At 41.9% G+C, this 22,869-nt stretch overlaps 2 protein-coding genes across 2 annotated transcripts; both read right to left on the bottom strand.

Moving 5' to 3' along the window:
* Positions 1–5,038: 5,038 nt before the first annotated feature.
* Positions 5,039–8,950, bottom strand: LOC124648612 (serine carboxypeptidase-like 11). The gene is made up of 13 exons (XM_047188339.1): positions 8,790–8,950; positions 8,551–8,696; positions 7,494–7,696; positions 7,312–7,414; positions 7,187–7,224; positions 6,965–7,066; positions 6,755–6,838; positions 6,403–6,555; positions 6,012–6,083; positions 5,778–5,899; positions 5,490–5,603; positions 5,324–5,369; positions 5,039–5,122 (listed from the first exon to the last, which is right to left on the bottom strand). Exons 1-13 carry the CDS (start codon positions 8,948–8,950, stop codon positions 5,039–5,041), a joined length of 1,428 nt encoding a protein of 475 aa, XP_047044295.1.
* A 2,203-nt stretch (positions 8,951–11,153) lies between these two features.
* Positions 11,154–15,218, bottom strand: LOC124650298 (cell division protein FtsZ homolog 2-2, chloroplastic-like). The gene is made up of 7 exons (XM_047189844.1): positions 14,441–15,218; positions 13,879–14,178; positions 13,148–13,238; positions 12,669–12,793; positions 12,284–12,376; positions 11,602–11,667; positions 11,154–11,524 (listed from the first exon to the last, which is right to left on the bottom strand). The coding sequence occupies exons 1-7, from the start codon at positions 15,059–15,061 to the stop codon at positions 11,399–11,401; spliced, it is 1,422 nt and encodes a 473-aa protein (XP_047045800.1). The 5' UTR covers positions 15,062–15,218; the 3' UTR covers positions 11,154–11,398.
* Between the last annotated feature and the right edge of the window lie 7,651 nt (positions 15,219–22,869).

Here is a 22,869-nt window from a genome sequence, read left to right as displayed (position 1 = left end):
TTGGAGGAAGTTTGGCATTGTTTGGTGAAGTTTGGAGGTCATCCATGGCTGTTTCGGAGGTCAAAATCGCGAAAAATCGCGACCAGAATCGGGAAGAAGACGAAAATTCGCGACCAGGAAAAACCTCCTCGGAAATCCGGTCGACCGGGCCAGTGACCGGGCAGCCTGGCGTAAACTCCGGTCCAACCGGGCCAGTGACCGGGCAGCCTGGCGTAAAATCCGGTCAACCGGGCTGCAAACCGGGAAGTTCGCAAATTCGCAGATTTCCGGTTTCGCTCCGGTACGAGGCAGCCGATCCGGTTGGCGACCGGTCAACCGGGCCAGTGACCGGACAGGCCGGTCTGGAGGCCGGTCCAACCGGGCCCTGGGCCGGGACGGCGTCTGTTCCTGCGGTTGTTTCTCCGGCGGTTTCTCCTGTTACTGCGTTTGTTTCTGCCACGAAGCTGGCTGCTGCTGATGTTGTTCCGTCTACAAAAGGGTTAGGCGATGCTATCGCTGTTCTTGCATTGTCTTCCGACGATAAGCTTGGCATACGGTGTTCGCGTGACATGAAATCTAGTAAGGTTTTCAATGACTATCTGGATTGCTTGAAGGGAGAACAACGTTCGCCGTCCAGTCTTCGTTGGTATCTACACCATCTTGCGACAGTTGAGGAATATAAAGATTGGGAGTGGAACATGGAGTTGGGTTTTGCTCGGTGTTGCACATACAACAGGAAGTTCAGTAGTTCTTATGCATTTTATCTTGCTATACGGCGTGTGGACGAGGCATTGGAACGTTGTTTGGCGAGGATGCGGTGGACGAGAGGTGAATTTGCTTGAAACTTGGGAAGATTACAAAACTTTTCTTCGTCGTGGTTTTGTGTTACCATACATGGAGGAGAGTAAGCAGCCATCCCGAGTTGTACATGCAATAGAGAAAGTGGACAAGTGCATAGTTCCTATTAAGGAGATTGTTCCACTACCAACGATCACTAAGGTCGAGGTGAAATCTTCGGAGGAGAGGAAACTCGGCTCCGATACCAAGAGCGCTCGTTGTGACTGTTGAGGAGGATGTACCATTGAGCGGGCTGAATATGCAACTCAAGAAGGTACGGGGTGATGCTTGCAAGACGAGTTGACAAGGTTCAGCGGTGGAGTTTGTTTCGGACTCGGTGCTTTATCAAGGGCAAGGCTTGCAAGTTGATGGTTGATGGTGGTAGCTGTACTAATGGCATTAGCAAGGCGATGGTGGCAGCATTGGGGTTGTCTACATGGCGTCTTCCCGAACCTAAACGTCTTGAGTGGTTGAATAGCTGTGGTATCGTCGAAGATTACTCATAAGGTGCGTGTGCCATTTGCAGTTGATGACTATGTTGATGAGATCGATTGCGATGTGTTGCCATTGGAGGTGTGTGGATTGCTACTTGGGCGTCCTTGGCAGTATGATCGCAATGTGACACATGCTGGGCGAGCAAATACATATTCTTTTATGCATGGTGGCAAACAGCGGACTTTGAAGCCTATGGGTGATGATCATATCAAGTCCGATGTGGAGTTAGTGGTGCGTAAGGAGAAGTTGCACAAGCCTAATGTGCAGCATAAGGTGCATGATGTTCCGAGCATTGATGTTGGTGATGTTTCAGCCAAGTCTGTAGATGACAAGCACGTTCTTGTTGGTGACAAGCCGGATGAAGCTACACTTGTTGTTGATGTGGATGTTGCAGCATGTGCTACGGTTCCGGCTTGTGTTGATGCTAGTATGCGGACTGATGATGTTTGTGCTGATGATGTTCCAGTACATATGGCGCAGATGCGCGTGGGAGGAGTGGGAGGCGAGAAGGTGAGAGAAGCCAGTGCTGATGGTGTTTCAGCCCGGTGCCAGGACCGGTCGACCGGCTCCAGGACCGGCCGGGCCGGTCAACCGCCCGGTCAACCGGCTCCTAGACCGGCTGTGGTCGAGCGCGTCAGTGGAGACAGTGGGCAGCGGCACTACCGTGCTAGGAGTACTGCAGTCCAGTTTTCCGCGACACCGCGGATGCATCGAGGCAAGGATGGACGTGTGAGACATCTATGTGGCCCAGGAATTACACATCTTGTGCAGGGTCATGTGCAACGACACAACGTTCCATCAAAACCTCGCAAGAAGAAGGAATTGGCGCCGAAGTCCAAGCTCATGTGGAGAAGAAAGGAAGCGCCAAGTGCTGTGTCAAGTCAAGCAGGCCGCGAGGGAGGATGTGGTGTGGAAGGCAAGCAAGACTTGAAGACGGCGAGGACGTGTCATGTTCATATCACGTCACCTTTTCCAGAAGACCCTCACGCGTTGGGGACAACGCTTCTTGAAGGGGGGAGGATGATATGGGCACGGAGGCCTATGTGGAGCCTAGATTCGAGGACTCCACCAGCTTAATTATCTTAGTTTTTGTAATTGTCATATATTGGCTAATTAGGGATTTTTAATAAATCGAGTCACTCTTGGTTTGGGCCTGTCCAACCAAGTTAGGGAGGCCCATAGAGGGGCGCCCCAGCCCAATAGGGGCTGGCCGGCCACCTCCCCCTCATATAAGGAGGTGGGGCGGCTAGGGTTTAGTTAGTTCAAGTTTAGTCTAAAAGTTTAGGGTTTCCCTATAGCGTGTGATCACGTGTATCATCCCTCCGGGGGTACGGCGCTGCCGTTATCTATTATATCCGCTGCGAAGGTTCTTGTGTTCATCAAGGATTGTCTAGCTCTTGGTTTGAGGCGTATCGTTCATCGATCCGTTGCTTGCTGGATTCGTTCCCTCTTCTCCAGGCTGCGTTCATCGCGTTGTTGGGAGGATTCTCTACCCCAGGTTCTCGCTGTGAAAGATCGGGCATCAATCTAGGTGGATCGGCTTGGATTCACCGTATCAAACAGTCCCACTTGGGTGGAGGGGTAATTTGCAAAACATCAATTCTATCGCTACCCCTCCCTTTGCGCGATTTCTTTCTCTCTCACTCGCTCTAAAATTTCCCTATCCGTGCATCACATTGTAAAGCATAGTCGGTGCCGCTCCTCCCTCCCATTCCCCCAATGGGGTGTAGGTCCTTCGTCGTCGTAGGCCTGCTGCCGCCGGAGTAGGTCCTCTTCCGTTGTGTCGCCCGCAAGCTCTTTTGTTTTTGCTCAGTGCCGCGATGCCCCATTCATCCCAATCATCGCGTGCGCCTAGTGCAGCAGTCCCGCTCTAGCATGAAGGAGCAGGACGGGTGGGTCTACTACAAGTGTCAGAAGCATGGGGTAGCTCGATCTGCTTGATCCTCTTGAGAAATTTTGTGACTTTGACTTCTGTGGTGCCAAAGTTTGGAGTTTGACTGAATTTTCGATTTACATTGTGGAGCGCGGTTGTAATTTCTGGCACTAGGAGCTATAATATGTTTGTTATCTGCTTGATCACAACTATATATTTTAGAGGAGAAGATGCTTTAGAAGCTCTCGGATGGGCTGAGGACAGAAGGAAAAAACTGAAGCCTAGAAAACAACAACATGAGGTACTTCCCTTGGACAAGATGAGATGCCGATGAAGCATTGGAGCTCTCTGCTTGTGCTAACGAGAGAAGCACTATTTCTATTGAAGATTGTAGTAGGTTTGGTAGAACTGCTCCATGTTGTGTTCATCAACAAGAAATGAACAATGCTAGTTTGGTAGATGCTGGTTGTGTTCTACTCCTTGTTGTTTAGTACTAATCTCATGAACAATGGTCTTCTGTTGTATGGTTGTGTTATGCCGGTAGCCATGTACTGAGCTTATGTAAGGGAAGCTTGTAAGCAAATGAAAATGCATCTGATCTTTTGTTAATAGAAAGGCTAACAAGAATGAGTGCAATTGTTTCTAAGCTTGTAATAATGTTGGTTATCATAAGTGACAATAAGCTTGACAAGATAACCACCTCAAAACTGACAAACAACTTGATAGGCTTGTTCATGACAAGCTCAATCTAGATCACAAAATTGAGCACAACAACGTGATAAGCTTGATAAGATTACCAAGCTTGATAAGATAACAACATGATAAGACTAATAAGCATAGTATAGATCACATCACTTAGCACTAGATCAAATGAGCGCCGAGTTAACTAAAAGTTCTAAACAAGGTTCAATAAGGGCTACCGCCAGAGTCTTGGGAGGACTATTGCAGATCTATCATTCCAAACCTATCATGGAGACAACACCGTAACCAAGAAAAAATAAATTATATTCTCTATATATTACCTTCATTTGTATAGCTAGCAATTGAATATAATTCAAAATGAATGTATACGCGTGGCGTATCCAACATACAATCAAAGATAACTGAGAGTTTTTAGTGCAATCCCAACCAGAACAGACTAAATAATGTGTGCGATGTTTTGCATAAAACATAACATTGAGCTATTGCTAACGGCGAGTGAAAAGAGCTTAAATCACACTGCCAAATTATACTAAATGTATGTTGCATTATATTTTTAGAGTATCCTTTCACACACGGTTCCATAACCTTGTGCGGTGGGCCAACCTGTCGTCCACCTTTGCACAGTTTAGTAAAGCATGTAGGATGTGCCATTTTAATCATGCAATAGGGTGCTCTATACTACTAGCCTAAGCTAATTAGAACATATATCAGGGTTTTTTGTTGTTGCCTATATTCTAGTTTTGAGCATATGCTAACTGATAACTTGGTAAATGATGTATTTTTTTATTTTTTATTGTTCAACTATGAATTGGTACAAATGGAACATGTAAGATTGTGCCAATGTTATATCATAGCGTCACCTTAAAATTCGGCTATCATGTGCTCGTACTCCATATACTTGCAGGGAGTACTGGCATTATATTGGAAAGTGGACATGGGTGTCAAGACGAGCCATCATTTTCAAGTATATAGTACAAGACTATGTACAAGCTTGAAGTATTGTGGAGTACCACAAATACCTATAACACTCACACAAGTTGGTACTAGCTTCATACTTTTGGGAACCTACTCTTACAAAGTTCACATAGATTAAGGTATCATGTCACACAGTTGAGTACCCTCAGTACTTCTACAACAATCGGACACCTATAATCAAAGTGGGTCACCAGAAATCCAACGACTGAACATAGCGAATCCTCTCTCTGGCTGGTCCTCTGGTGCATTGTGTCCACCGCCCTATATTTATGCGGTGTTAGGGGCAACATCTGATTGGGAATGAAAAATTCCATTGATATATAGAAATATTAGGTTTTCAACTGTAAAACGAGCAGTGCCTAACTCGATGGTATGTGACAATTGTGGATGTCATGTGGTGATGATTTATACACATTGAAATTGCAGATATCTCGAAATGATACTGGAGGTGATATATAGTACCTTTATAGTAGTGAACGTCAGGTTATTTTTGTATGTTATGGAGAATCTGCATACACATTATATTTGAAAAAGTAAGGAATTTTGCAGAGTTTATACACACGAATCATTATATAGAAACAAACAATTGAAATTAAAAATAATTATGTATTTTGTAAAAAAACCTTACCCAGCGGACTGTCCATCAAGATGCCATGCCCTCCATTCATCCAAAACGGGGAAGTTGAGTGACCGCACCCAAGATTGTGTACCCAAAAATGGTACCAAAGCATCATGGTCTCCACTGTACAAAGGAACTAGATTAGATGTTAGAGAACTTAAATATGACAACTTGATAGTTGGAGATTGACATGCGAACATCTCTCGATAAGTCGCACTTCGTATGGTTAATACGGAACATTTCCACGATAATATACAATTTTTATAGCACATAATTTTTCACCTTAAGAGTATTTACCTATATACCAAGACACGATAACCTTTTGATGTCACATTACGGTGATACTTTATGCTACTCATGATGTCTGGAGAATAAGGTAGACTATTTTTATCGCACATCACCCATTCGTCCTTGCTCCCCTAATTTAAAGGAATATAGATGTATGACAACATAGTTAAAAAGTGTCTTTAAATCAAGAGTATGATTGTATGAATCAAAATAAATTATCAAGGAATAAACATTGTAATTTACCTTTTTGATTCCAAGTGATTCCCTAGTGATGTTCAGGTTTGCCCAATAATATGACAGGTATTTAGCATAACCCTGCTGATGAAACACTTAATCCATTAATACATAGTTTATATGATATAGAATCACAATTATCAAGTATTTTGGAAAACCATATTTTAACAGTGTCATTACTGGTCAACGTCTTGTCTTAACGAAACCTAATACGTCATGCAGATTGGAATGAAGGCTGTGTGCAGGAAGAAAATACAATAGAAAAAAGGAAAGATAATGCTTGATCTTCCCACAGAAAACAAAAACAAACTGACACTAATTTGGTGGAAACTACTTTTCAAAGTGTATTATGTCACACATGAGGACTTCCGTTTTTCATCGGTGGACAAGATGAACTTACTTGACAATCCATTGGAGGGCGAAGTGGTGGATGTTTGGCTACTCTAGTTTCCTCCGTCAGGATCTTCCTTTCAGTGGTCAGGTCAATATGTCCAATAGACACATTTGTGCACTTTTTATACAAAATGTGTCTCTCGTCAATTTCATCATACAGCTGTCAGGAAACGTTAGTTAGTTGCTTCAATAGAATAATGAACTATTAAGAGGTGAGCTGGAATCATATAAGATAACCTAGTTGTTCTAGAGAATCACTAGGAAATAGCATATTCTAAAAAAGCATAAAATATATGTATTTTTCACAAAATTTAATACACCAATAAAGCGAGGAAAAGTTGAAGTCGTTTTATCCTTACGCCGTTGAATCTTCTTAGATCTTGAGCACAAAGTATGCTCCTGGGTTTGGTACGATCCTCCCCTTGGCAGTTCTCCATTATCGACTTAAGATAATTCACATGCAAGCACATGGACATGGAGTTAAGTAACCTCATATGGGAAATATTTAGTAGTTAACTGCAGGATAATAAGCGATTGATGAATAGATGGAGTTGTGTCTAAGTAAACACCTCGTATAGTTGATCTGGAATTATTCCGACTCCATGCAGATATGGCACTTTAGAGTCATCATCAATACTTTCACCTGTACTCGGATTACCTACTAGATAGCCCTGATCATATTTTGATTTTGATCATAACACAAATAGGGTTAGATTTGGGTTTTATCAGTTCAGTTGTTTTGTAGCATAAATGGGAGTAACTGAATGGATAATTTGGTCAATATTGGGTACCTTCAGATTAACTATGGGCTTTATTCCAGCTTCAATATCTGAAAATAGCAATGTGTTGAAGTATGAATAGACTATCCTATTAAGAGCACCTAAAATAAGTGAATGTCTAGATAACATGGCTCCACCTTCTGAGATTATCTGTGCTAGGAATGGAACGATCTTTCCCGAGCGCGACGATCCTCCGACATAAAAAGGATTTGCAAGGTAATCTGGGTGCTCGGTGAACCACTGGTCCAAAAGACATGCAAAAGAAAAACTAAGAAATCGACGGGAGCCATGTCATTACTATCAAAGAAGTTTAACGTACCTTGGTGAGAAACGTTTTAACCTGCAACGTAGAAGAGACATCTCCAACATCATAGCCTTTGGGGTTACGGGAGAACGAAAAACCACCGCCGACAGGCGAATCGAGGAACAAAACACTCGCAGCCTTTGTCCAAGAGTAGGGATGGTACTGTAGGCGCGGTATGGTGGTTCCATCATACGGCTCAATGATGAATTTCAACGGGCCTGCACACAAAAAATGGCATTATACTCAACCCAACCACGCGCACAAAATAGAGGTTCAGACAACTGAAAGTAGAGGTGCCAACCAATGTGTCGACAAGTAAAGGTAGTAGCGTGACGGTAGGAGACTTGAAATTTGTATTGCAACCGGTGTCGATTATATATGTGTATGTGGTAAAGTATGTGGAGGGGTTAGCTATCTGAGTCAGACATTCGATGCGAGAGAATTAAGAGTTCCTATTGTAATGACTACATAAATGGGGGATTCATTACAAAAACTACTATTCGCCGTCTCAGTTTAACGGGCGTGCACGTAGTTTAAGATAAAATTTAACCATTAGTTTGGTCAATAAAATATAAATTGTATGTCTACAAAATTTATATCATTAGATTCGTATTTAAAAAGGTTTCAAAATATAATTTTTAACATATATTTCATATTTTATTAATCAAAACAAAGCAAATTTTTGGATTACGTGCGCGCTTGTTAAACGGAGATGGAGGAAGTAGTTTGGCTCATTATTATCGCAATAATGGTCTACTTCTTGACATTCACCGTGTAATGCATGCAGAATTATCGCTTGATAGACCTAAAACCTTGGCGTAGTAACTAAAATAGACAAGGAAAAACTCATAGGCTCTATTAGTAGCAGGCGCTTGTGGCGGGGTGATCCGATTCCCTCCGGCCGTACGTAGTGCTGGTAGTCGAGATACGGCTCATCGTCTTGGCATGTTAGTTTGCTGATTGCATAGTGCATGGGTTGAGTAATGCCTCAAGGATATAGACATTGATCGCTGAACCTGGTTACCGAACAACATCCACTCTCTGCTATAGTGTAGTGGCGTATAACTTCTACCTATCTCAAGCAGCAACGCTTGGAGGACGGTGCAGCGGTCGCCGCCGGGGATGAAAAGTAGGAGCGGGTCATGACGCGGGTCGCCCTCCGACTCGATAAAGTAGTAGAACAACTCTGCTCCATTCTCCTCGTCGACGGTCACGTACCTGCCAACAAGTGCATGCAAGAAGGCGGTGATCGAGCGATCGCCATGGATCAAAGAAGGTGCATATATATATGATGCATCCGTGCATGCATACCCGGTCTCGAGGCGGAACGGGAGCTTGCCGTCGAAGCCTGGAAGGCTGTCGACCAGCGTCGGAGCCGCGTCGGCGGAGCCGGAGCGGCTTGCCAGAGCAGAGAAGAAGCAGAGGACGAAAACTAAGCGTAGGGGCTGAGACACCTGCAATTGCATCGCCATGCTTAGCTAGCTTCCCGATGAGTATTTCGAGCAAAGCCACGCGAGACCTTTTATACTGTATATATGTGGCAGCTGGACAAGATCGGAACAGGAATCATATCGGATCGATCGGCGATCAGATCAGATCAACAAGTGAGACGACTTTCGTGGGCATCTCTATCTTGCAGCGTCAGCATTCATTCATGTTTGAGTACTACGCAATGTCTCATGGCTGCTTCACCACGCGCGCGTCCGCATGGCCTTGCGCAGCCCCATGAATCCAGGTTGTGCTTTTCACGCCTCCGCAAACCAAGTGGGTATTTTTTTCTTGGCCTTAATGATTAATTAAGTTTGCATCAACGACTGTATACTGTCTCGGTCCAGCTTTGGTGTGTGCATGGCCAGGTTAGCATATTTGTGTAGTAGGTTACAGCAGGGGCGGAGCTTCGAGTAAGGCAATGTAGGACACTACTAAGACACACTAGGACAACCGCAAATTCCGGAGAAAGGGACTCTGTGAGGAAGTTATACCTGTTTTTTAAACACTTGCAAAATCAATTTCGAATAGGAAACACGTACTAGGTCTAGGATAGTCGGAAACCAAATCTTTCTCTTTGCAATATCTAATTTTCAATCTGACAAAACCCAACTCAACACAACATTCTAAGTGGGGTATTTAATGAGAACTTGAGTTGGTTTCGGCACCTCTGTGCAGGAGGGGTTCAAGTACAAACACCATGTTCTATTGATCTTCCTTTTGTTGTTGCTCTCCATGATGATGATGATGATGATGAAACCCATGATGCTGGGATAAAAACACTGAAGAACCACGTATATTTTCTGCCAAGGGTGCTATCCCTAGCATAATTAGTAATCAGATTGCATAGGATGCACCTCGTACTAAAGTAGTCTGTTAGATGTAACTATGCATTTGTTAATTATGTTCTTCAGTTATTAGTTATTGTTCACTGTGTGTATTCTGGTAAGGTAACCTCACCTATTTTGAAAGAAGTGAGCATATGTGACTTGTCTGTGCTACAGATAGCAACATCTAGCAACCAAACTTAGCCTCAAAAGAGAACTGCAGGCAACCAAACAAACATGCATCTAGGTAGGCATTGAGCAATGCAAGCCACACACACACAAAAAAGCGAAGAACATGGCGAAAAGGTCGTTTTCCCGTGGCCTTGCCTCCGAGAGTGCAAAAATTGGCCCAATCAACCAATCACACCACATGTGATCCACGAACGGGACAAACAACGACAGAGTTTCCGACAACAACGTCTTAGAGTATCTTAGCCATCTTCACCCGCGCTTCCAATAGATGTCATTTAGTATCTCTTATTGTATTGGTGGTCACTGAATTTATAGTTGCACTTAGAAGCATGACTTTCATGAAGTCTCGCAAAGACATTGTTCACTACAAAAATATCCCCCATAGCAGGCTTTTTTTGGATGGCACAAGACAAAAGTACTTGCAATATTTTTTTTTGCCCGGTGAATATGATTTCTCAGCGGCAAACAAGGGGCAGATAGATGTACATAGTAAACTCCTTACCAGTATATAGGAGCGTCATAGTAGATTACTGGATAACTCAACGCTTTGTAATGCCGTGGTAGATGGAATTGAGGCACTAATAATTGTACCGTTTATTATGAGCGACGTTAAAAGTGAGTACAAATCTGGAGAATGGTCAAGCACGTCCTGTTGACTTATCAGACATTAAAATGTGAACAAATCCGGCGGATCCTCGAGGGCATTTTGTTCTAAGGCTCGAAAAATGGGGGGCTAAGTGTATACAGAATAACTTGGTTGTTGCTTGGTGCCTTGGTCTCTACGGTAACTAGAAATAAAAGAGTTTCAACATAAATCGTTCTTTAACCCCGTGCATCCACTTTACATATCTTTGTCTTTTATGTTGCAGTGGAAGCCATTGATCGCGCATAACCGTGTAGCTGCAGCGGAGGAAATTCTGCTTAAATTCGACGGCAAATTCAGGAGCGGGTGCAAGAGCTGGTGTTGGCTGATTTTGTCTTCTTGTTTTCTCTTTTCCTACTATAAGTGTGTCGATCTGGCTGTGTGCCGAACCTAGCTTATTTCCTATCTGTAATGCTGCAGGTGATCGACACTTTGATTAAAACCTTCTTTTCTTTTTGTAAGACATAATAAATTTCAGTATAAACTGGGGCCCTGGGTCTTCTTTCAAAACAAAAATGCCCACGATTACCAAGTTGACATCCCTTTCCCAAATTGAGGTGCAGCATCATTTTTTCTTATTTGGGGAATTCAATGATCTCAAGCCATCCGTTTAGAATGGGAACACAAGAATCAGCTAATATCTCACACAGCCATATGGTTGCACGATGATAAAACATGGTTCGGATGTGCTCTATCTAGTGCTATCAGTCTACTGCCTACAGCTTGCAAAGAAAGAAAAAATAACACCTAGCTAAGCTGCTTGGGGATTCTCAGCCTCTGGAAAACCCTGAACGCCCTTTCCTCTGTAGGAACTCTGGAATCTGCAGCTTTGGGCCTTCGTCCTGGGAGGACGAAGAAAACCGAGTGTTGCGACCACGGTTGTTGTCACCTCCAGCCTGAGCATCCCGAAATTGCATCAGAATACCAGAGCGGAAATGAGCAGAAAGTGGTTGAATGATGCAAAATGACGTACCTGCGCAGGTCGGCCTTCACCTTCCTCCTGGCGCTTGAATCCAGTTGCAATCAAAGTTATGCTCACCTGGATGGAGACATCGTGTTATCGGCATGTCCAAGGCCATGCATTTTCCAGGGAGGGTTTCGATGATCATTTAATGTAAAATATGGTTTACATGATAAAAGTAATCGTGGTTTTTATGCATCTACGTGCATGAGCACACCGTAGTCATGTGCACTGGCAGAGCCTCTTGGAAACCATACTGGGTTCCGGCCCAGTCTTACCAAAATGCAGAACGTTGATTAACATGGCAAATATCCCATGCACACAAACTTTTACTGCGCTCTGGCTCATCGCTCCTGGCGCTAGCGATGTATGCAGCTGTCTGGACATGTTATGCATCAGTGCAATGAGCTACCCCATATCCGAGCCTCACTACATTTCAAGAAGAAATATCCCAGCCCCTAGCTCTCTACTTCTTTCAATAAAAAAGCTCTCTGAAGGCTGAAGCTCTCTATTTTTCCCCCTAAAAGAGGTCTATCTACTTCTTCCCATGCGCATTTCCCGCTAACATATTGTTGCTTGGCATCGTAAGGGCATTGGCCCGTCCTTTGTTGTGGGTCACGCTCCGCCACTGGTCATGTGCATATAACCATGCTGACAGAAAAAAAAGGGGGTGGGGGTAGGATTTGGTACTTACCTGGCCAGTGTATGATGGGTCTATAACAGAGCCAAAAATTAGATTTGCACCAGGATCAACAAGATCATATATCACTTCAGCTGCTGCATTCACCTAAAATAGGATGAGCAATTTGGGGTCAGGCCAAATGCAATTCAAAGAAATCATTTGACAATTTAGTGATAATCTTCCATGTAGATAGTTAGCAGCCCAACTCATCGTTATAGAGCTATAAGGCCAGAAACAGAATAAGGCCTTCTAAAATATCTTAGCTGTCCAAGTTATCCAATTAAAAAAAAGGATTTGCTTTGCCTCCTTATTATGATCATTATAATCTAAAGTTATAAACAAAAAATGCATAAATTGTGCAAGCCATTCTATCTAGCTAAGATCATGTACATGATACCTCTGTCAATGTTAGATCAGTCCCTCCAGTGATATTCCACACGATTCCTGTTGCTCTTTCAATACCGATGTCAAGTAGAGGGGACTGTATCGCGTTGAGTGCAGCATCTCTTGCTCGCGTCTTACCTGTAAACAGGCCAACAGAAAAGGCAGGTCAAAAGGGGGGAGGGGAAGAGGTTGGTGTGATTCTGGGCATGCTCTAGTATTTGAAAATGCGAACTCAATGCGATAGGAACTAATATATCTGTGTTAGACCACACCATGTCTAACAATGTGCAACACACCTTTACTGTTGTATAAATGAACTTGTGGCTGGTTACGTAATTTAGATGAATAGAATTAAGAGATTCAAACTACATTCCACTTATGTTAATAGCACAATATCCTTCAAGTTTCATAAACAAACATTCGTATTTTATGGACGCAGAGATATGCATGTATTATTTGATGAAAAACAAATAGGGTCCCGTGAAATTTAACCTGTTGCTGTCCCAATTCCCATCAAGGATGAACCTGCATCTGACATAACCGATCGTACATCAGCAAAGTCAACATTGACCAAACCTGGCACCTACAAGCAAAAAAGGCAACAAATCATGTGTTTAGAATTTAGATGCAAATATCAGGTGACTGTAGTCTGGGCGAATATGTTGATAAGCATAGGCTGAAACTGTATGAACTTTTGGACTCATTACTTGGCATTACAAATGGCATGAAAAGCAGACAGGAATCGAGGAACTAGGTGCAGTAGTAAGGAAATGGCATGACAAGGAGATTGAAGATTCATAAAAATTATAGCTAGCAAGAATCAAGGACATAACTGCGAATGAACAATCACATTCTACTTTTATTTTGTTGCAGCTAACCGGATATGTATAGTGGCCAAAATTAAGAAACAGTGTTGTAGTTTAGATAGTTTTAGGAGCGTCAATTTTGGCCTACAATTATACAATGTTATAGTTTGGATATAACATATGTGCATCAGGAAAGAACTAAGAATCAGGACAAAAAACAATTCAAACTCGCGGTGTGGTGAAAGTGATGCTTTTGAAAGACAAAATGGTTCACAGGGATATGGTCATGGGAACTTGTTAATCCATATTTGCCTGATTGTGTAACTATAAACCAAACTTTTGTTTTCTGAAGACATCACATATGCCACTAATCCTACTCGACAATCGTAAAATAGCTAATGTAGCATATTGTCTTACAGTGATGATATCTGAGATTCCACGGACACCTTGCCGGAGAATATCATCTGCCAAATTGAATGCTTCTGTCACAGGAGTATTTGGAGAAACAGCAGTCAGTAACTTGTCATTCGGGATTACAATCAGTGTATCAACATTGCTTCTCAAGGCTGCAATTCCTTCTTGTGCCTGAAGTGCCCGCCTTCTTCCCTCAAATGAAAATGGAGTTGTCACAATTCCAACAGTTAATATGCCCATAGACTTTGCGATCCCTGCTATAACGGGTGCCCCGCCAGTGCCTGTCCCCCCTCCCATTCCAGCCTGCAAAATGAATCTAAGGGTTCAGAAGCAGCCAGTGGAGCATAGAGATTAGCAGAATCCTTCCAATCAAGCACACACATGATAACATCTGCGTAAATTCAGTTATAACCTAACATAACTATCTGCAAAATCATGGCTCCCATGTAAGATCAATTCCTGATGTGTTAAATATATGTGTACTAAATGACAAGACAAGTGTGCTATTGACTAATTATACATCAATTAAGCAACAGTCACAATATGCACGAGCAGGAGGACTTACCGTCACAAAAACCATATCAGCTCCAGCGACTGCCTGCTCCACCAACTCCTGGCTTTCCTTGGCTGCATTCATACCAATTTCCGGGTTCCCACCAGCACCAAGACCTCTTGTCAGTTCCTGCCCAATGGGTAACCTATTTGCCGGATCGATGGGGGACATCCTCATAGCCTGGAAATCAGTGTTCACGATCCAGAATTCCACCCCCTTCATGGAGCTCTCAATCATCCTGTTCACAGCATTGGAGCCGGCACCGCCAACGCCAATGACTTTAATCCGGGGCTCGTTGTAGCGGTAGGAGATAGGAGTGTTGTCTGGTAAGGTTTCGGTGGCCTTTCCGATACCCAGCTCCTTGCTCGGGGCAGCAACCGCACCATTTTCCTCTCCATACAGCATCGAGATCTCGGGGTGGAGGTCGTACATGGTTTCCTTGGCGGTGCGCCGTGGCCCAGACTGACGCGGGTTCGCCAAGCACTCGAATCGACCAGGGGAGCCAGAAAACCGCATCTTTCTCTGGAAATGCGTCGCACTGACACCAAGAAATGGCTTCCCGGCCAGCGGCGGATCCAGATGGTGCACCGGGTGGTGTGCACTGGCACACCCAAGACCTGTGGAGAAGCTCATACCTCAAAACCAATGTCGGAGATCGAGAACTGGGTGGAGACTGCGGGGATGCGTTGAGGTAGAGCGGGAACGGCGATGGAGGCGGCGCGCGTGAGAGGCGGACGGGGCGGCGGTAGGCCGGCAGCTCTAGGGCACGAGCCGCCTTTGGGTCGGCCGAGCAAAGGTGATGGTGGGGACTGGGGAGGAAAAACTTATTTTTCGTTTTTAGCAAATGGACTGGCGATGGGATTTGATGGTTCAGATTCGTTGGCTGCGTGGATGGATAGCGCAGATTTGATACTGCTCTCCGATTTATTTTGCCTGTCACTAGCAAGAGAAACTAATGTTTACCGAGTCAACAGAAATGGATGATTTCAAAATCAAGTCCCATGTTTAAAAAGTGCTTTCAGTATAGGAAATTGGAAATCCAATTCGATTGTTGGGTCCATATGAACTTATTGTCTGAAAAACATATTTTACAATGATGAAAAAATTTAAAAATATTCTGTATGTATATCCGCACATTTTGTGTTCACACACAAGATTTCGAGAAGAATGAATATATTTATGTCCCATGTAAACAAGATAAATTTAAATATTTTGACATGACTATTCACTAGATATTTCCATCTTTTTTTAACACAAGGCACATAAAAATAGGACAGAGATTTGGTGCACATGAACACCAGTGGTTTCTTTTTAGAAAAGTAATTAAAATCATATTTCTAAGTTTTAGAAAAATATGAAATAAATCATGATGTAGTCAGTATTGTATCCCACAAATGTGTAAATTTTCAACTGGAAATAATGTGTATTTTGGGCTGCACAAAAATAACAAATATGTGGATCTGAGTATTGTGATTCAAATCTCCAAATAAATTCATACTTTGTCAATTTTCTGTAGCTCAAAAACAAAACATTTGTAATTGAGATTTTATATGTTAGTGGAATGCATCATTAGCTACTTTTAGAATTTTGTTACATAATTTTTTGAAATATATAAATATAATTTTCGAATTTTTTTAATACAATGAGAACACTGGTGTCCATGATCTAAAAGGACTTTTCACATAAGGATGTTCCAGATGTAAACGCAATTTTTAAAACATTTCAAGATTTGTATTTTTATGTATTTTATAGAATAAATTCATATGCACCTGTGAGCCAGAACACCATCTTCAAATTGTCTCCTCTATAAAATCCTAGTCGTCGTCTGCTAGATACAATTTCCACTCCATTCCATCTACGGTCCTTTTCGTAATTTGCATGTATCTCTGTAATTCAAAAAAACAAAGATGAAGCGTGAAGTCGGTTCATGATTTAGAAAATGATTCTGCTGATTTTATTGAAGGAAATTTGAATTAAAAGTGTACAACAACTCACCCATCAACTGGTATTATCAAACGGCAAAATCACTGCTCACATAGAAATTCGGGAGTATAATTTACACTAGTATCGGAAATACACGTGCACTAGTGTGTGGGTACACTTCAATTTAAACTTTTTTGGTTGAAACTTAGTGCGGAATCTACTTTAAAAAACCTTTTGCAAAGAAAAAAAAAAGGTGAAAATGGTTTGTAATTCAAACAAATGGTTCAAAAATATTTGGCTTCAAATTTTGAATCCCAATACATCCAACCACCTGTTTTGGGAGAGAAAAATCCACCATATTTACTCACCGTGACATTCTATTTGAAAACTTGTATGTCGATGTATCTAGGCCTAGGAAGAAGAGTACCATAAGTATGTCAAGAGGATATAGCTTCCTTCTCCACCATACATGAAACCATCATCCCAAGAACAAGAAAAACACCGTCACCCAATGAATTTATGAGCCTCGGTAATCTGGGGACATGCATCATGCTTCTCTATTTCTGGATCTAAGGACATTGACGAGCATCATGAGGAATACACCCCTAGACCTGCTCACAATATGCCTAAAGACACCACAATTCCCCTACCCCATGCTTATTTGAAGGATTGTCTCCATGTTGACGCGTAAAGCACACGCCCGTTGGGAACCCCAAGTGGAAGGTGTGATGCGTACAGCAGCAAGTTTCTCTCAGTAAGAAACCAAGGTTTATCGAACCAGTAGGAGATGAAGGCCTCCACGTGAAGGTGGTTGGTGAAGGAGTGTAGTGCGGCGCAACACCAGGGATTCCGGCGCCAACGTGGAACCTGCATAACACAATCAAAATACTTTGCCCAAACTTAACAGTGAGGTTGTCAATCTCACCGGCTTGCTATAAACAAAGAATTAAACGTATGGTGTAGAGAATGATGTTTGCTTGTGAAGAACAACATAGAACAGAAATTGCAGTTGATTGTATTTCAGATGTAAAAGAATGGACCGGGGTCCACAGTTCACTAGTGGTGTCTCTCCAATAAGAAATAGCATGTTGGGTGAACAAATTACAGTTGGGCAATTGACGAATAGAGAGGGTATAACAATGCACATACATATCATGATGACTACTATGAGATTTATTTAGGACATTACGACAAAGTACATAGACCGCTATCCAGCATGCATCTATGCCTAAAAAGTCCACCTTCGGGTTAGCATCCGCACCCCTTCCAGTATTAAGTTGCAAACAACAGACAATTGCATTAAGTATGGTGCGTAATGTAATCAACACAAATATCCTTAGACAAAGCATTGATGTTTTATCCCTAGTGGCAACGAGCACATCCACAACCTTAGAACTTTTTGTCACCGTCCCGCATTCAATGGAGGCATGAACCCACTATCGAGCATAAATACTCCCTCTTGGAGTCACAAGTATCAACTTGGCCAGAGCCTCTACTAGCAACGGAGAGCATGCAAGATCATAAACAACACATATATGATAGATCAATAATCAACTTGACATAGTATTCCATATTCATCGGATCCCAACAAACACAACATGTAGCATTACAAATAGATGATCTTGATCATGATAGGCAGCTCACAAGATCTAAACATGATAGCACATGAGGAGAAGACAACCATCTAGCTACTGTTATGGATCCATAGTCCAAGGATGAACTACTCACACATCAGTCCGGAGACGATCATGGTGATGTAGAGTCCTACGGGTGATGATTCCCCTCTCCGGCAGGGTGCCGGAGGCGATCTCCTGAATCCCCCGAGATGGGATTGGCGGCGGCGGCGTCTCTGGAACTTTTTCCGTATCGTGGCTCTCGGTAATAGGGTTTTCGTGACGGAGAGTATAAGTAGGCGGAAGGGCAGAGTCGGAGGAGGCACGGGGGCCCCACACCATAGGCCGGCGCGGGCCCCTCCCTGGCCGCGCCGCCCTATGGTTAGGGCGCCTCGTGGCCCCACTTCGTATCCTCTTCGGTCTTCTGTAAGCTCCGTGGAAAAATAAGACCCTAGGCGTTCGTTTCGTCCAATTCCGAGAATATTTCCTGTGTAGGATTTCTGAAACCAAAAACATCACAAAACAGGAACTGACGCTTCGGCATCTTGTTAATAGGTTAGTGCTGGAAAATGCATAATAATGATGTAATGTATGTATAAAACATGTGAGTATTGTCATAAAACTAGCATGGAACATAAGAAATTATAGATACGTTTGAGACGTATCAAGCATCCCCAAGCTTAGTTCCTACTCGCCCTCGAGTAGGTAAACGATAACAAGGATAATTTCTGAAGTGACATGCTATCATAATCTTGATCAATACTATTGTAAAGCATATGAGATGAATGAAGTGATTCGAAGCAATGGTAAAGACAATGACTAAACAACTGAATCATATAGCAAAGACTTTTCATGAATAGTACTTTCAAGACAAGCATCAATAAGTCTTGCATAGGAGTTAACTCATAAAGCAATAAATTCATAGTAGAAAGTTTTGAGGCAACACAAAGGAAGATATAAGTTTCAGCGGTTGCTTTCAACTTCAACATGTATATCTCATGGATAATTGTCAACACAAATTAGTATGATGAATGCAAATAAGCAAGTATGTAGGAATCAATGCACACAGTTGACACAAGTGTTTGCTTCTAAGATAGAAGGAAGTAGGTAAACTGACTCAACATAAAGTAAAAGAAGGGCCCTTCGCAGAGGGAAGCATGGATTACTATTTTTGTGCTAGAGATTTTCATTTTGAAAACATAGAAACAATTTTGTCAACGGTAGTAATAATTCATATATGTTATGCATAAGACATCCTATAAGTTGCAAGCCTCATGCATAGAATACCAATAGTGCTCGCACCTTGTCCTAATTAGCTTGGATTTACATGTATTATCATTGCATAACATATGTTTCAACCAAGTGTCACAAAGGGGTACCTCTATGTCGCATGTACAAAGGTCCAAGGAGATAGATCGCATTTGATTTCTCGTTTTTGATAAATCTCAACTTGAGGACATCCATACCGGGACAACATAGAAAACAAATAATGGACTCCTCTTTAATGCATAAGCATTCAACAACGAATAATATTCTCATAAGAGATTGAGGATTAATGTACAAACCGAAACTTCCACCATGATACATGGCTTTAGTTGGCGGCCCAATGTTCTTCTCTAACAATATGCATACTCAAACCATTTAATCATGATAAATCACCCTTACTTCAGACAAGACGAACATGCATAGCAACTCACATGATATTCAACAAAGGTGTAATAGTTGATGGCGTCCCCAGAATCATGGTTACCGCTCAACAAGCAACTTATAAGAAATAAGATACATAAGCGACGTATTCAATACCACAATAGTTTTTTAAGCCATTTTCCCATGAGCTATATATTGCAAAGACAAGGAATGAAATTTTAAAGGTAGCACTCAAGCAATTTACTTTGGAATGGCAGAGAAATACCACATAGTAGGTAGGTATGGTGGACACAAATGGCATAGTTTTTGGCTCAAGGTTTTGGATGCACAAGAAGTATTCCCTCTCAGTACAAGGCTTTGGCTAGCAAGGTTGTTTGAAGCAAACACAAGTATGAACCGGTACAGCAAAACTTACATAAGAACATATTGCAAGCATTATGAGACTCTACACTGTCTTCCTTGTTGTTCAAACACTTCACCAGAAAATATCTAGACTTTAGAGAGACCAATCATGCAAACCAAATTTCAACAAGCTCTATGGTAGTTCTTCATTAATAGGTGCAAAGTACATGCTGCAAGAGCTTAAACATGATCTATTTGAGCACAACAATTGCCAAGTATCAAATTATTCAAGACAATATACCAATTACCACATGAAGCATTTTCTGTTTCCAACCAAATAGCAATGAACGAAGCAGTTTCAACCTTCGCCATGAACATTAAAAGTAAAGCTAAGAACACTAGTGTTCATATGAAACAGCGGAGCGTGTCTCTCTCCCACACAAATAATGCTAGGATCCGATTTTATTCAAACATAAACAAAAATAAAAAACATACAGACGCTCCAAGTAAAGCACATAAGATGTGACGGAATAAAAATATAGTTTCACTAGAGGTGACCTGATAAGTTGTCGATGAAGAAGGGGATGCCTTGGGCATCCCCAAGCTTAGATGCTTGAGTCTTCTTGAAATATGCAGGGATGAACCAAGGGGGCATCCCCAAGCTTAGACTTTTCACTCTTCTTGATCATATTGTATCATCCTCCTCTCTTGACCCTTGAAAACTTCCTCCACACCAAACTCAAAACAAACTCATTAGAGGGTTAGTGCATAATCAAAAATTCACATATTCAGAGGTGACATAATCATTCTTAACACTTCTGGACATTGCACAAAGCTACTGAAAGTTAATGGAACAAAGAAATCCATTCAACGTAGCAAAAGAGGCAATGCGAAATAAAAAGGCACAATCTGTCAAAACAGAACAGTCCGTAAAGATGAATTTTTTAGAGGCACTTAACTTGATCAGATGAAAAAGCTCAAATTTAATGAAAGTTGTGTGCATATCTGAGGATCATACACGAAAATTGGCAGATTTTTCTGAGTTACCTACAGAGAGGCTTACTCAAATTCGTGACAGCAAGAAATCTGTTTCTGCGCAGTAATCCAAATCTAGTATCAACCTTACGATCAAAGACTTTACTTGGCACAACAATGCAATAAAATAAAGATAAGTAGAGGTTGCTACAGTAGTAATAACTTTCAAGACTCAAATATAAAACAAAAGTGCAGAAGTAAAATAATGGGTTGTCTCCCATAAGCGCTTTTCTTTAACGCCTTTCAGCTAGGCGCAGAAAGTGTGAATCAAGTATTATCAAGAGATGAAGCATTAACATTATTACTAGGGGAGTTGGGAGTTTTATCAACAATGCATTGTATCTTGTCTATGTAAGTAACTCCTATTTCGTTGCTCTTAGGCTTACCATCCTCATCAAACAAATTTTCAGGAGCAAGCCAAGCATAGTTATTTTCTAGAGCTTCATGCATCCCTAGGAGCTTACTAGGTATCGGTACTTTAATCTCCCCCTCACCATTGACTTTATTAGTGTACTTTAATCTATCTTCGTCCATCTTTTCAAGTGTTTTTGTAAAATCGGTATAAAAGCCAAGTCTCTTATGCTTAATAAAAACTTTTCTAGCTTCTTTAGCTATATCACCAAATTCTTTAATAAGGGTTTCTAGAACAAAATCTTTCTTTTCTCCTTCTTCCATATCACAGAGTGTAAGAAACATATGTTGTATTATGGGGTTGAGATTAACAAATCTAGCTTCCAACATGTGTACTAAAGAGGCAGTAGCAATTTCATAAGTAGGAGCTAGTTCTACCAAGTGTCTATGCTCAAAATCTTCAACTGTACTAACATGAGTGAAAAATGCTTCTATATTATCTCTTCCAATGATAGACCCTTGCCCTACTGGTATATCTTTCAGAGTGAACTTAGGAGGAAGCATGATGAAATAAACAAAAGGTAAATAAAGTAAATGCAAGTAACTAATTTTTTGTGTGTTTTTAATATAGAGAACGCAAACAAGACAGAAAATAAAATAAAGTAAATGGAAGTAACTAATTTTTTTGTATTTTTGATATAGGGAAAGCAAACAAAGCAGTAAATAAAGTAAAATAAAGCAAGACAAAAACAAAGTAAAGAGATTGGATGTGGGAGACTCCCCTTGCAGCGTGTCTTCATCTCCCCGGCAACGGCGCCAGAAATTTAGCTTGTTGACGCGTAAAGCACACGCCCGTTGGGAACCCCAAGTGGAAGGTATGATGCATACAACAACAAGTTTCCCTCAGTAAGAAACCAAGGTTTATCGAACCAGTAGGAGATGAAGGCCACGTGAAGGTTGTTGGTGAAGGAGTGCAGTGCGGCGCAACACCAGGGATTCCGGCGCCAACATGGAACATGCACAACACAATCAAAATACTTTGCCCCAACTTAACAGTGAGGTTGTCAATCTCACCGGCTTGCTGTAAACAAAGAATTAAACGTATGGTGTGGAGAATGATGTTTGCTTGTGAAGAACAACAGAGAACAGAGATTGCAGTTGATTGTATTTTAGATGTAAAAGAATGGACCGGGGTCCACAGTTCACTAGTGGTGTCTCTCCAATAAGAAATAGCATGTTGGGTGAACAAATTACAGTTGGGCAATTGACAAATAGAGAGGGCATAACAATGCACATACATATCATGATGACTACTATGAGATTTACTTAGGGCATTACGACAAAGTACATAGACCGCTATCCAGCATGCTTCTATGCCTAAAAAGTCCACCTTCGGGTTATCATACGCACCCCTTCCAGTATTAAGTTGCAAACAACAGACAGTTGCATTAAGTATGGTGCGTAATGTAATCAACACAAATATCCTTAGACAAAGCATTGATGTTTTATCCCTAGTGGCAACAACACATC

This window comes from Lolium rigidum, chromosome 4 (assembly GCF_022539505.1).
Source record: "Lolium rigidum isolate FL_2022 chromosome 4, APGP_CSIRO_Lrig_0.1, whole genome shotgun sequence".
Taxonomy (NCBI): domain Eukaryota; kingdom Viridiplantae; phylum Streptophyta; class Magnoliopsida; order Poales; family Poaceae; genus Lolium; species Lolium rigidum.
The sequence above is the reverse complement of the archived record's forward strand: the minus strand, read 5'-3'. Positions and strand labels throughout refer to the sequence as shown.